Here is a 14,157-nt window from a genome sequence, read left to right as displayed (position 1 = left end):
ACCCTACTTACGAAATATATAGGGTCCGGACGATCGTTCGTAAGTTGAATTTATTTGTAAGTTGCTTCAGTGCTATATTTTGTATGGAATGTAAGTTTAAGGTTTATATAAGTATGTTTAAGGCTTGTATAAATAACCTGTATTTTTTGTACTAAAAAATAAACGGTTCATAAAATTATATGCTCTATAAAGATAAATAAAGTTGAGTTTAACTTACTTTTGGAAGATGCGCTTCAAGAGGTCCTCCTACGTGGTAAAAAGTGGCTGGAAAAAAGCATTTTGACCATTTTCTAAACCGCATCAAGCTTTCTTGTATCACTTTCATTTAAAAAGAAACGGCTCACCTCTTTACACTTTACACCAACCATATTGAATGGAAGCACGAGATATTAAACAATAATAACGTCAAAGTTCTTAGCGCGCTAGAGATACATTACATGTATTATGTTTTCACACGAACTAGGAAAAAATGTTTGTATCTACCGTTTTACATAATTCGAATGGTCGTAAGTAAAGAAGCGTCTGTACAACATTTTTCCCGTTGGACTTTTTGCGTTGCATACTGTACTAGCTAAAGGTTTTAATCTTAGGACAGGCATCGGGAACATATGGCCGCATGCTAGATATGGTTCTTTTCATGAGTACATCTGGCTTAGAGATAAAATTTGGCTTGTGCAGAACTTCTCTGCAAGGTTCCAAATACAAAATCTGGTTTCATACACGTGATGCCGAATCAATACTAATATTTAATATTGTTGCTCTATCATTTCATTTGCTCTGTCATTTTACAGTCACAGTGTCACGCCAACAGACCCCATTTTGGCTGTTGGTTGCTAAGGAATCCTTTAGATTGAAGCTCATTAAACAATGTATGTTCATTTTTGAAACACTTAAAGATAAAAAAAAACAAAAAACAACTGTAAACACCCAAAAAAAAGGCTAGCAAAGCACCGAGAACGATTTGATTAGGTGAACGGTAGGGATGGGCAGAGATTTGCACACATAATGCAAGCACTCCCTTCTCTCATTCGCCCATGTCAGTATCCTTCGCATTTGCATTATTTTGTGACATTTTTACTGAATAACTTTGCTCGCACCTTGTTTTGAAACCATTATATAGGACAAAAATGGCGGTCAAAATTAGCCTCAACTCTCTAGTAGTTGCTGGAGGGAGACATGTTTTAAGCGGTATATATACTGTATATATATATATATATATATATATATATATATATAATATTGATAAGGGACACAGGCTCTGGCATTATTAGTATTTCATAAATTTTATCAAATCATCAAACACCACACAGTGAAATAAATGCACTGAAGAATTAGCTTTTTTCTGGAGAGAGGGTTTGGTGGCTTTATTGAATTTGGTCTTAAAATGTATTGTGTGGCTCTCTCTCAAAAAAAAATTAGTTTTATTGCTCTTTTGGGTCAAAAAAATCCCAACCCCGATCTTTGGAAACTGTTAAAATGTTCCCTCCGTGTTTGCAGAAAGGAGCTGACTGCTGATGCCAGGGAGCTGAAAGGAGAGCTTTACTGTTTGCCCTGCCATGACAAAATGGGCGTGCCCATCTGTGGGGCTTGCAGGAGACCCATCGAGGGCCGCGTGGTCAACGCCATGGGCAAACAATGGCATGTGGAGGTCTGATATCCTACTCTTTTCAAACACACAGTTCATTCCTCGTTCATTTATAATTATTAGTAAGCATTGAAAATCTTATAGTAAATAGTAAATCATTTTTTAAGTTGTTTCGTGAGAAGCATTCAAGTCATTGCTTCACAATTTCTCATTTGACACAGAAGAGACAATGGAAGAAAGCATTTTTGCTGGGTAGGTTAAGATTTGGATTTGGCTACCTGTTCATTGATAAAAAATCATAACCTTTTAACTATAAATAGTTAAATAACATATTTGCCTATTTAGAAGAGTTGTCATAAGTTGGTTGGTTGGTTGGTTGATTGGATCCCTTACACACGAGGATCCTAGGGGTACCATTTCCTGTGGCGTGTCTTGGGCGGGTACAGCCTAGTGGCGCCCATCCCTTTCCAGCCCAACACCATTGGTACACTGGTATCCGTTATTTATCGTGGTTAATGGGGGACCCCTCCCCATTTTTAACATGACATCTACAGTCGCTCACTCGCAGCATAGTCGCCCGGGGATAATGGATTGGGGCCGCACAGGTGTGGTTCATTTTAGGCAGAATGAAAGGAGAAAAAAGCCACCAAGTGCACAGTAGAATTACCAGTGTGAATTTAACACTTGGACATAAGGTCCATTTGTTCATTGAAGTAGTGTTAAAAGTTTAAGTGTTGATTTAAAACTCTTTATCTTAAGTTTCTCCATACAAGTGTTAACACTTAAAGAGTAAAGTTTTAAAACTACCTTCGTGAACACGTAGTCATTATCTATGGGTGTTAAATAAACACCTGTTTTTTTTACTGTGCATGACACAAGTTTGCTCTCTTGCCCTCTGCTATCAGCAATAGTCAAATGGGGATAATGGATCACGGTCACTCTGTGCAGTTCATTTTAGGTAGAAAAAAAGGGAAAAATAGCCTCAACGCCTCTGCTCTTTGCTCTCAGCAATAGTCGACAGCCACAACGGTGGAATAGCTGAACTTGGGCTACCAGGGGTGCAGTAACACTTGGTATATTTTTCCTAATTTTCTACACTGGTTACCGATGATCTCTGGCCCAATTAATGTGCAACCCATCAATATGGAACTGGGCATAATGGATTGTGGTTTTACAAGGGGAGTTGATTTAAAGTGGAAATACGGCATAAAAAGAACCGTCAGGCTCAACAAAATTGCGCTCTGCCCGTCCCCACTCGCAGCAATACTTGTTCAGGGATTATGGATCACAGGATATTTTTTTTACCCGTGATGCACTGAGGCCACGAATTACGAAGCAAGGGATTATTGTTTAGCAAATATAACTTTTCAGTTTGTGTTGCTGGATGGTCAAAATGGGATGGCAGGCCAGGAATTGCCCCAAGGCCTTTGTCCGGACACTATTTGATATCGCTTTTATTGGACAATTTCTGTTTTTTTATTTGCATGTCAATATTTAGCAGCCCAAATCATAAATGATAGTGATTGATTTTGAGTTCTAGCCTCAGTTAGGTGCATTTCATCTCATTCAGATCGGTACAAGGTAATTTCTTTGTCACCAGTTTCTCTACTTTTCTTTTTTTAAAATGTTGCTGTTTTCCCTTTTCGATGCGCAGCACCACGTATGCACTTTGTGTGAGCGTCCTTTTCAGGGCCATCCGTTTTACGAGCGGGACGGCCGGGCTTATTGCGAGACACACTTTGACATGGTGAGGGGTGTAACGCATTGCCTGATGTTACTGTTGCACTGAGGAGCTTTGCCTGGCCTCCATTAAAGGGTTGCCTTGATGTAGGTGTCACGTGTGTCGAAAAATGGAAAAGAAAATTCCATTTGCATTTGGAAATTTGTTGTCCTTACTCTGCTTTTTTTCTGCTTCTCATCCAAGTTGTCCTCACCAACATACCGTTAATTCCGGACTACAAGCCGTTACTTTATTTCTACATTTTAAACACTGCAGATGAGGTTTTTGAGGAAACTGCTGTCAAAAAAGGGGCATGTATAAAAATCGGTAATTCAAAGCTCTAATTAGGCCGTACAAAATATTAAACTAGAAATTGTATATTTATGGATATGCAGTTCAGTGAGTTTTCTTTATAGTCACTTTTTGGAATTGTACTGTCCTAAGGGGTGGAGGGTGGCGGGGGGAATAAATAAATGAAACCTCCATATGTGTATGGATAGGTCTGATGCCACTGAACATTTTGAGTGATAGTCAAAAAATATTCATAAATGAGTAATCACACTTCAAGGTCACGTCCAAATTATGTACACTGACATGAATTGTGTCACAAAATAAAACTCATGCGATCAGGGTTTACCCTGTGGTTTTTACAAAGACAAAAATTAGTTTCATTTTAAATTTGAGCTTGCAGCTTTTGATCATGTGCGCTCTGTAGTCCGGAATTTACAGTATATCATTTGATGTTTGGAGTGGAGCTTAGCCATAGTTCCCGATGATAATTCAACAGAGAGTTGTTCGCCTTGTCTCCCTATTCTCTTCTTTGACTCAGTATTGCGAAACAACTCCAGGACACGTGCACTGATCGGACTTGTGATGCCGGCTGAAATTGAGTATAGAACTAACTTTGTTGCAAAGCTAACTGTGTGTGCTTGACCTTGGCCATGTTTGCAGCATTTTGTGTGTGCTAAGTGTGAGAAGCCTTTCCTTGGACATCGCCACTACGAACGCAAGGGCCTGGCTTACTGTGAAACACACTACAACCAGGTAAAGTGATTTTTGTGCTCAATTTTGAGACTGCCTGGGAAACAAATGAATACAAAAGAGCTTCCTCTGTCATAGTAGACACAGGACTGCAATTTAAAATTGTTCTCCTGGCAATTACTTTTATTAATATTCGTGGTTATTTTTCCAATTTTAATTAAAACATGTTTATTTTTCCAATCAAACAAGAAAAGTAAATACAATGAAAAAAATACCAATATTATATATGCTAAATGATCTTTTTTTTGGGCGCTTTAAAACAAATGATTAATATCATGAAACAATAAAAATAACACCGGTTACTATGAAATTATTTTTCCCATTTCACTATATTTACATCAGATTACTGTAATAATTTATATTAACTTAATATTAACTCTAGATTTGCCCCGTTTCTCTGGTCAAATTAATTGTACAATATTTTATTTTTAATTTGAATTGAATTTAATTGTCTTTATTGTAATTGATAACAACCTAGTGAAACGTTGTATGCAATATTTATTTTCAATTATAACAAAATAAAAGCCTGTCAGGATAATTAGACAAAAAATATTTAGAATGCAGTGCTTAGAGACTGGCCTAAGTTATTATGATAGGGACATGGAAAATAGAGGGAAAAAATTAGAAAACTAAGAAAATAAAAAACTCATACTGTACTTAAAATAAACATACACCTCATTTCACATTTTTGCATTCTTATTACCATATTTTGAAGGGTCTTATTATGCTAGTTTTAATAACCTATTTTTACCTAGTTGTTTTATTTTACTCAAATTAATTCCTAAAATAAACGGAAATAAGAAAAATATTTTCAAAATGAACATTTTTTAATTTATTGTTGAAGTAATTTTAAATAATAACCTTTTTTTTCTTTTTTCTCATTTTACTATATTGTGCAAAGTTGTATTATGCTAGTTTTAATGCCCAAAACTTTTTAGTTAGTTTTCTTACTCAAAATATTGGTAAGATAAACTATAAAATGAGGAAAAAAATATTTTCAAAATAAAAAGTTTTATGACGTCATTTTAAAAAACAAGTTTGCATTTACTCTTCTTATTTTACTAAAAAAAAAAAATATTAAATTATGTAATAAAAAGTAACTTTCAAATTGAGCACTTTATCATTAAGTTTTGAAATTATTCTTAAATATTTTGTTATCGGGGGTCACTTTTTAAATTAAATTATTTGCTTTTAAATAAGAAAAAAGATGATACAAACATAATATGTCATGTGAGTATTAAATAAAATGGAAAATAATCTAACATTTACGTCAAGGCAGCATTGTACAGTACAAGTCTTTACCATCTACCTACCTACCTACCCACCCACCTACCTACCTGACCACCCACCAACCCACCTACCTACCTACCCACCCACCCACCTACCTACCTACCCACCAACCTACCTACCCACCTACCTACTCACCTACTCACCTACCGACCCTGGTCATATCCCCCGAGAGGGGTGACCGACAGCAAGACAAACACATACAAAAATAAAAAGGAAAAAAGGAGCTAAAAACACACACAAAAATTTTGGCCAACCCAAATTCCCAAACACCCAAACAAGTTAAGCACCTCGGCACCCAAGTTGGTCATGCTTTGGTCCCTCCAGATGAAACTGGACACAAGAAAGCGGCCATGTCACTCGAGTCAGGGTGACACAACACACTCTTCTGTTCAACTGCAGGGCCCGACAGCTTTCACTGGTTTACCCCTGCTGCATCATACGGGTGCCCTGCCCATCCCTAAGAACGCGTCTAAACATCCCACTATGCTTTTACAACACCTCTCCACTCATTCCTATCACCAACAAGAGCTCTAGCTTCCACTATATTTAGACCTCTTTCCTGCAGTGCACTGCAGTTATGCACTCTTTAAAGCTGAAATTTAAGAATGCATGGCATCTGAATGTTGTGTGTTTTGCAAAACATGCCAAATTCTAGCTGCCTAACTGTCTTGTAATTATGTTCCCAAAGATGTTTTACTGTTGTATTAATAACCTTGTTTTCCTTCCCTTTTTTTTACCTTTAGCTGTTTGGAGATGTCTGCTACCACTGCAATCGTGTTATAGAAGGCGATGGTAAAATGACTTTTAAATTTGGATATTTGAAATTTGTGTATATTTGGGAAATATTGTTTGATGTTGCTTTTCTCCTGTTTTAAGTGGTGTCTGCCCTGAACAAGGCTTGGTGCGTCAATTGTTTCGCTTGCTCCACATGCAACACCAAACTCACCCTCAAGTAAGTCGCTTCAAGTCTATTTTTCGAGCGAATCTTCAAAGAGCTTATTCCGTTTTTGTGACCTTTGTATGGACTTTCATCTGGGTTATTATACCTTCGCTTGTTTTCCTTTCTCCTTCTCCTTGCTTCTCCTGTCACTTCTTTGGAAAACTCATGCTCGGTCAGGGATAAATTTGTAGAAGTGGATCTGAAGCCGGTGTGCAAACACTGTTACGAGCGCTTGCCGGACGACATGAAGCGCCGGTTGTCGAAGCGGGACCGCGACTCCAAGGAGAAAAAGAAGAAACCGATGATACCCATGTGTCTGTGATCCACTTTCACTTTCTTCTCAGTGCTTCAGCTTTTCTTCTTTTGGTCAGTTCTCTTCTCTGCTTCTGTCTTTTATGAACCGTATTTTCCGGACTATAAATCGCTCCAAATGATAAGTCGCACAAGACAAAAAATACTTAATTATCAAGGAAAAAACATATATGACGTAACAGATTAAGAGTTATTCAGATAACTCTAGCATAAAGAACATGCTTAGTTTCACCGTAAATCACTAAATCAAATAAAATCTTTATCCTCTGTGTCACTTTTTCAACAACTCCCCCAACTTCTTCCACGCCACTTACGTCACACTCATTATCACGTTCATTGTCACCTCCACTTCTCGCTATGTCCAATTTTTTTTCCTGCTGCCTGTCTGCTGTTTTCGGATGCATATTTCACTATTTGCAGCTTGTAATCTGCAAAATATGATTTTCTTTTCGGAATCATTTTTTGTCCAGCTCTTCTCATTTGTTTTTATATATTCCTGGCAATGTTAACATTATCAACACAGGTCTACTTTCACATAAGGTTTTGTGTAAAAATAGCATGTGAAATATTATAATGTGTTAAAAATGTTACACATCAGTTGCACCCCTGACCAAACTATTAAAAAAAAACTGACTTATAGTCCGGAAAATACAGGATTTACCCCACTGTCTTTTATTTTCTCCTACTTGCCTGGTAATAATCCCCTATTCTTACACGTTTCACTGGTTGACTGTTATTCGGCTAAGAACAAAAGTAGAGCTTTAAGGTCTCTGAAACTTCTATGCTAAGCAAACAGGAAAATCTGATCAGTCACATGTTGAAGGGGCAGCTTTGTTACGCGGTGCTCTTTTTCTGTCTGGGTCCAGAGGGTAAAGTCTTAATCACTTCAGTTTCAAGCAGGTTTTTAAAATTTATTTTGCATCCACTGTAAAATGCTACCTGCGTTCGACACGTGCCTTTTCCAGCCAGTGATAATCTACTAATCGAATGAAAGGCATTTCACAGAGAAAGCCACATTGCACACTTACAGTACATGCAGTAGAGCCCCGAAATATGACTTTAATCCGTTCTGAGGTGGATATTGCAAGGTGAAGCTGATGTGTTCCAAACCCCTGGTGCTCCATGTAAAACACAATTGTATATACATATGAAAAAATAAACTAGAAACACAAAAAAATAATTAAATTAAATAAGGATTACAAAAGATGGCCTACAAAATTGAGGAAATTCTGAATGAAATGTTAGAAATTAAAAAGAAACTGGACGATGCGCATTGACAGAATTCAAAGTTTTTGTTGAATCAAAAGGAAGTCTCCCAGATTAATTTAAAACTCAACCGATCAAGAAGATTGAAGACTTGGAGAAACTCGGAATTAACTGAATACACATTATGCTAGATTATGACAATTATTTTGGAGACGGGTCTCTTATAAGCCTCTCATCCCTTTTTTCCTTTCAGGTTATTTGTTCAGTTTGTGATGTGATGTTTTGTTACAACATGATTGACAAATAATGAAGGAGAAATACAAATACTAAATATTAGTAGCAAAATAGTTCACAGTCAGCACTACTTTTATGTAGTATGTGTGTTGCTGATTAAATGACAGTATAAATACAAATATAGTACATGCAAAGAATTAATTGAATTTTGTTCATCTTTTATGTGACTTGTCTGGAGCTGGTACAGTAGAGTTAGCAGGTGAATGCAAAGGGAAAGGAAATGGCAGATTACAATTAAAACAGATTTTAAAATGTCCACCTGCTAGGATTTTTATGCCCTTAGCAGACTTTAATCGCCCCCTTATTCCTAACAGTTGTACTGATCGTCAATTGGTTACGGCCATATTCCTTAGTGAGGGTAACGGTGCGTGTGCCTTTTGTATTTCTTTCTTATCTCAAGCTTTGTTTCCATTGTTAACATCTTGTTTGTCTATTTACCATCGCTGCACGTCTTGAGACTCATGTTAAAACATGTTGAAATTTCTTAAGCAGGATTCTGAACTGGACATCGAGAAATTTGGGAGGTAGTTCAGCCAATAATGGCATCTTATGAAGCTGTGATGTGACGCAAATCAATAGCAGACCAGCATCTTACATGGCATCGACCAAATAACAGACATGCCGAGGCACGTAATTAGCATAGTTAAATGCACGAACACAGCGAAGATCTAATTTTATGTGTTATTAAACACAAAACGTAATTTGTTGTTTGTATAGTTTGTGTGAAAATGTCATAACAAGTAGCCAACAAAATATATTCCACATCGTAACCTGAAAGAACCGTAAGTTTGGGATGCAGTAACGCAGGGGTCTACTTTCGTAGTGTGTCGATGTGATGTACATATTGCATATCTGGCCGATGTTAGATACATTTTAATTTCAACACAACTGACATGGCTTATCCTTCACTTAAACCAAAAACTAACTATGCAGAAAATAAAATTAGACTTAGCAGCAACTCATACAAAAGTACATAGAAACTTAAATAGCTCTCTGATTTTTTGGGTTTGCAATCAATAAATAAAAATGTCAATCCCTTTTTAGAGCAGATTGACAAACTAATGTTATGGTAACAGCTAATCACTCAGTGTTCTACTTTAGCGTGCTTTTTATGCTCTATCTCAATTACAAACACACACGCCTGATTGACAAACTCATGTTATGATAAGAGCTCATATCTCAGTGTCCATCTGAAAGTGCTTCCCTAATGCGAGTCAACTACACTTTTTACGCTCTCTGTAAATCACATCCACACACGCTTTTTCTACCACAGACTTATACATTTTTTTTATTAGCGCTTCAATTCTCAGTCTCAGAGCTACCACTGTTTGCTCCGCTCTAACAATATTCGTCCTGTTTCAATGGTTCTGCCTCCATTCACTTATCCCAGGGTTAGGGAACCTATGGCTCAGGAGCCATATATGGCTCTTTTCATGAGTACATATGGCTCAAGCGATTTCATCCCGATTTTGGTCCATATAAAGCCGAAGCAACTTAATGCAGAAGTCCGATAAGAAACCATTTAAACTGATAAATAAAAATGCTGGCAAACGACTTTGATTGGGAGAGTAGTACAGGTGGGCGGATCCCTGCTCACAGCGCAAGGCACTTCCTTCTCTCTCTCTCGCTCAATGCAGTCTACACTGAAAATGAATATGACGATATGCTTATCGTTTGCAGTAATTTGTGACATTTTTAGAAAATAACTTTGAATGCACATTGTTTTAAAACCGTTATTAAGGACAAATTTCATGGAAAAAAATTGCCTCAACACTCTTAACTGAAGGTGGAAGACAAATTGTAAATGGCATATTTACATTGATTTGGGACACGGGATTTGGCATTATTATCATTTCATACATTTGATTAAATCATCAAATGACACACAGTGAAATAAAATGTGCTGAAGAATTAGCTTTTGTCTAGAGAGCGTGTTTTTTCAATTCTGTCTGAAAATATATGATGTGGCTCTCTCAATTTCTTTTTAAAACATTTTTTGCTTTTAAGGCTCTTTGGGTCAAAAAGGTTCCTGACCCCTGACTTATCCAAACAGAAGGCGCGGGTGGGTAGCCTCCGTGACAAGGAGAGTGAAAAAAGGGAGAGAGAGGCTCGGCTGCATCTGAGCCTAAATGATTAAAAATGACAATACTGATATCTGTCAAATTCCCAAATATCGGTGTCAATAATCAGCCCGGTCGATCCATTAGCAGTTAATTCAGCTTACTTTATTTTTAAGGTTTCTATACCGTTATAAATTGGTGTACTATTAGTTCCTATTACTCCACAAAACATGTTTCTCTCACAATACATAACTTGAAAAAAGCAAAGGGCCTTTCTATATACTTACTTAAATACGGTAAATGCAATAAGTATACACACCCCTTTATTCAAGATTTTTGAATCAATTGTAAGTATAGTAGAAACAACCTGCAGGAGTTAATAAAAATCAAAACAGATGACATAAATGATTGCACGCTTCTCTTTTTCAGGAACAAGTTTGTGGAGTTTGATATGAAGCCGGTATGCAAGAGGTGCTATGAGAAATTCCCGTTGGAGTTGAAGAAGAGACTGAAGAAGCTGTCGGAAACAGTCGCACGGAAATGAACGTGACGTTTATGCAAACTAGCAACATTTCGGTGTTGATTTTATTTTATTTTTTTAAGTAGAACTGCAGATCCTTTGGTCTCATTCAACAGGCCTGACGGTCAGAACATTTGTCGTCATTTGCAGCTGATAAAAAAAAAAACCTTTCCCTCTACTGCTTTTTTACAGAGCTATTTAACTGAAACACATTGCAATGGATTCTCTGCGTTACTGATGCTCTTGCAAAATCAAAGTCAAATGAAGAAAATTACGTTTTTTTCTTTATTGCTTATATATGAGTTATATACTTTTTGTTACTATCGCTATTTTCTGCATTTTAAATATGTATTTTTGCTAATATATATCAAGTAGTTTTAGTGCCCTTGTTTCTGAAATTGGTTTGACCCATTTCTAATTTTTTGGGTTGTTTTTGTTGACTTTTTTGCGTTTGCCATCTCTACATTGAACAGAGTTTTTACGTGTGTTTATTTATATCACATATTTTAAAGGGACAGTGTGTGGTTTTAGTTGCGCCTAGTTGTAAAAAATGATTTTAATTATTAAGAAAAACAATATTTATTTAAAAAAAAAAAATAGAAATACATGTTTCATCTGTGCTGGACCAAAAAAAATTTGTCCAACCTTTATAAATTGAGGAAATAAGCACCGTGAAATTATGAATTTATTTCCATCTCAATTAGTCACGGTTTCAAATGTTAACTCGTAGTTAATCACATAAAAGTAAGAAAGCTAGATAACCTCCCATCCCATGATCTTACCAAATTTTGATACCAGCTCAGTAGCCTAGATGGTAAGGCGCCCGCTTTGAGACTGGGAGGTCGGTGATTCGCGCCCCGGCCGAGTCATTCCTAAGACTTAAAAAGTGGTCGGCGGCGCCCTCTGTTGGCTGCGGCTGCATCGGCTCGCTACAACGGGTCAGGTGCAATCGACATTTCGTTCTGTGTACATTGTTACACAGAATGACAATACAAGGAAATTATTATTATTATTATTATTATAAGTAAATGGTCTGCATTTATATAGCGCTTTTCAAGTCAATGAAGACCCCCTAAAGCGCTTCACTTACCCATTCACACGTACACTCACACACCAATAGGGAGTCAACAATGCAAGGCGCCTACCTGCTTATGGGGGGCATTAGGGAGCAAATCACGACTGAAAGAAGTTTTAGCACATATTTATTTAAATAAACATTTAAAAAAACGTAACTTTGTTTTCTAAAATCTGAAATATTTAATCACCGTTTCTGTTACTTTCCTTATTTATGTGGATTATGACCCTTGGGGAAAGTGTTTTCGACAATCAGATCTTTCAAAATAGCAAAACATGTCAAAAATATATATACATAATATTTTTCAGGATTTTCCTCAGGGTTTTTTTTCTGTTTTCGGTCTGGAGCTAAAAATCGAGCGCTGCTACTTGCGACTTATTTCGTCAGAGCGGTCACATGTAAACGTGCATTGTTTTAAAATTAAGACATTTTTATTTATTTTGCATAACAGGAGGCTCAGCTAAAAGGGACCTGACATGATTGTCTGCCATCTTCTTGCTACGGGTACTCAAAAATCAAATACCTGGAAAAAGGCCAGGCAAAACAATGGGAAAAAATGGTGCCTAATGTTCAATGTGAGTCTCTGGAGTTTATAGTCTTCCTTTTCCTTTTCAGCACTCATAGTTGCACCACAAAATACAGCAACATATAGTGATCAAATAATACACACTGTCCCTTTAACGCAATTTGTGTCACATGCGCCATCTGAAATACAAACCATGCATGCTCGACGTTTGGTTTCATACTTTTACTTGGGAAAAAAGTTTTGTACAAGGCTTCATAGAATTCAGCCAACAGCTGACAGCAACTGTTACGTTATAGTACAACTTGATGAATGGCAGCATTTGCGTGCAGTGTGAAAACGTGTGTCGCCACCGCTGTTTGTAATCCGGGCAAAATTATCCTCTTAGGCCAACTTCCTCTAGACTCGAAAACAAAGACGACCGTCCAATCTGCTTATCCAGTACTGTTTCACCTGAAATGAATTTTGCCCTAGAAAGCAACACTGAATCTTGTATTCATCATAAGTACACATTCCATAGCATTGCAAAGACAAACTTGCATGTCGTTGTTTTCGAATTTTACACCTGATGGATTTCATTTGTTGCATTCATGTAGCGATTGATGGATAATTCTGTCTCACACAAAATAAGAGTGTGTATTTTTTTCCATTTACAGTAACTTGGCACTCGTTTCAACATGGCATAACATGTTTGTTGCCGTTATTTAAGGGAAAAATATATCAGGTCAGCATAATAAACATCTGTTTTATCGAAGTACTTGTAATGTTGTTTTTTTCTTCTTTTTTTCTTTTTTTTTGTAGATAACACGTTCATGTTATAAAGTCACAAATTTCTTCCAAAATATTCCTGTTTACATCTTGGTTCTCAAACCTGCAGCCTGCGGGTCATTTGTGGCCAACTGGTATATAGTTTGGGGGCCCCGGCATTAAATAAAAGTTAAATGTTATTTTTTTCTGCACGAGTTTTATATGAATTGTAACTCTGTGCTAATTAGATAGGCAGAGGACCAATGCACACGCTAAGGTTTGAGGTCAAGTCAGGTCACATTTATTTGTATAGCCCTTAATCACAAAAATGTCTCAAAAGACTGCACAGTATTACAATTACACCTTTTTTTTTTCCCGCGCGAAGTTTTGTATACACATAACGGCAAGATTGCTCACAACTCATATAAGTTAACTCTTGCTGAGGCTCATGTTATGTAAAATCAATGCAAATTTGTCAACCTACAAGTAATCAAAATAATGTGCGTGTATATGATAGCTCGTGTATTTTGTGCATTAATGATTTTCTTCCAATATTAGGCGTTGAATTAGACACACTGTCCTTTTCAGTTTTATTTGCTGTATATTGTTTTTAATTACAGCGTTTTATTTATTTTCTTACTTCTTGTGTAGAAAAATCCAGTATATTTGAGAGCTCTAAAATGCTTTTATAGGAACTTTTATAGCAGAAAATATGATACAGCCCCAACTCATGGCCCCTCAATACATATTTTTTGGTTTGAACAATTTTATTGACACTATTAACAGCAAATAAACAATGTGAGGTTTAAACAATCTTTCTCGACAATCTTAACAGCAATTAAGC

The 14,157-nt window shown here is 36.7% G+C and overlaps 1 protein-coding gene across 6 annotated transcripts in view; it reads left to right on the top strand.

Annotated features, from left to right (window-relative positions):
• The window catches only part of lims2 (LIM and senescent cell antigen-like domains 2), a 36,632-nt gene extending 23,312 nt beyond the window's left edge, over positions 1-13,320 (top strand). For 4 of the 6 annotated variants that reach the window (XM_088352794.1, XM_088352795.1, XM_088352792.1 and 1 more), the window contains exons 6-11: positions 1,498-1,648; positions 4,257-4,349; positions 6,380-6,428; positions 6,513-6,588; positions 6,754-6,942; positions 10,878-13,320. In XM_088352794.1, coding sequence (XP_088208920.1) covers positions 1,498-1,648; positions 4,257-4,349; positions 6,380-6,428; positions 6,513-6,588; positions 6,754-6,898 — 514 coding nt within the window. In that variant the 3' untranslated portion in view covers positions 6,899-6,942; positions 10,878-13,320. The remainder of the gene's footprint in view (positions 1-1,497; positions 1,649-4,256; positions 4,350-6,379; positions 6,429-6,512; positions 6,589-6,753; positions 6,943-10,877) is intronic. The other 2 variants (XM_088352793.1, XM_088352791.1) reach the window with 1 other exon arrangement.
• Positions 13,321-14,157: the final 837 nt, after the last annotated feature.

This window comes from Urocampus carinirostris, chromosome 14 (assembly GCF_059441175.1).
Source record: "Urocampus carinirostris isolate Australia breed hairy pipefish chromosome 14, RoL_Ucar_1.0, whole genome shotgun sequence".
NCBI classification, from domain to species: domain Eukaryota; kingdom Metazoa; phylum Chordata; class Actinopteri; order Syngnathiformes; family Syngnathidae; genus Urocampus; species Urocampus carinirostris.
The sequence above is the reverse complement of the archived record's forward strand: the minus strand, read 5'-3'. Positions and strand labels throughout refer to the sequence as shown.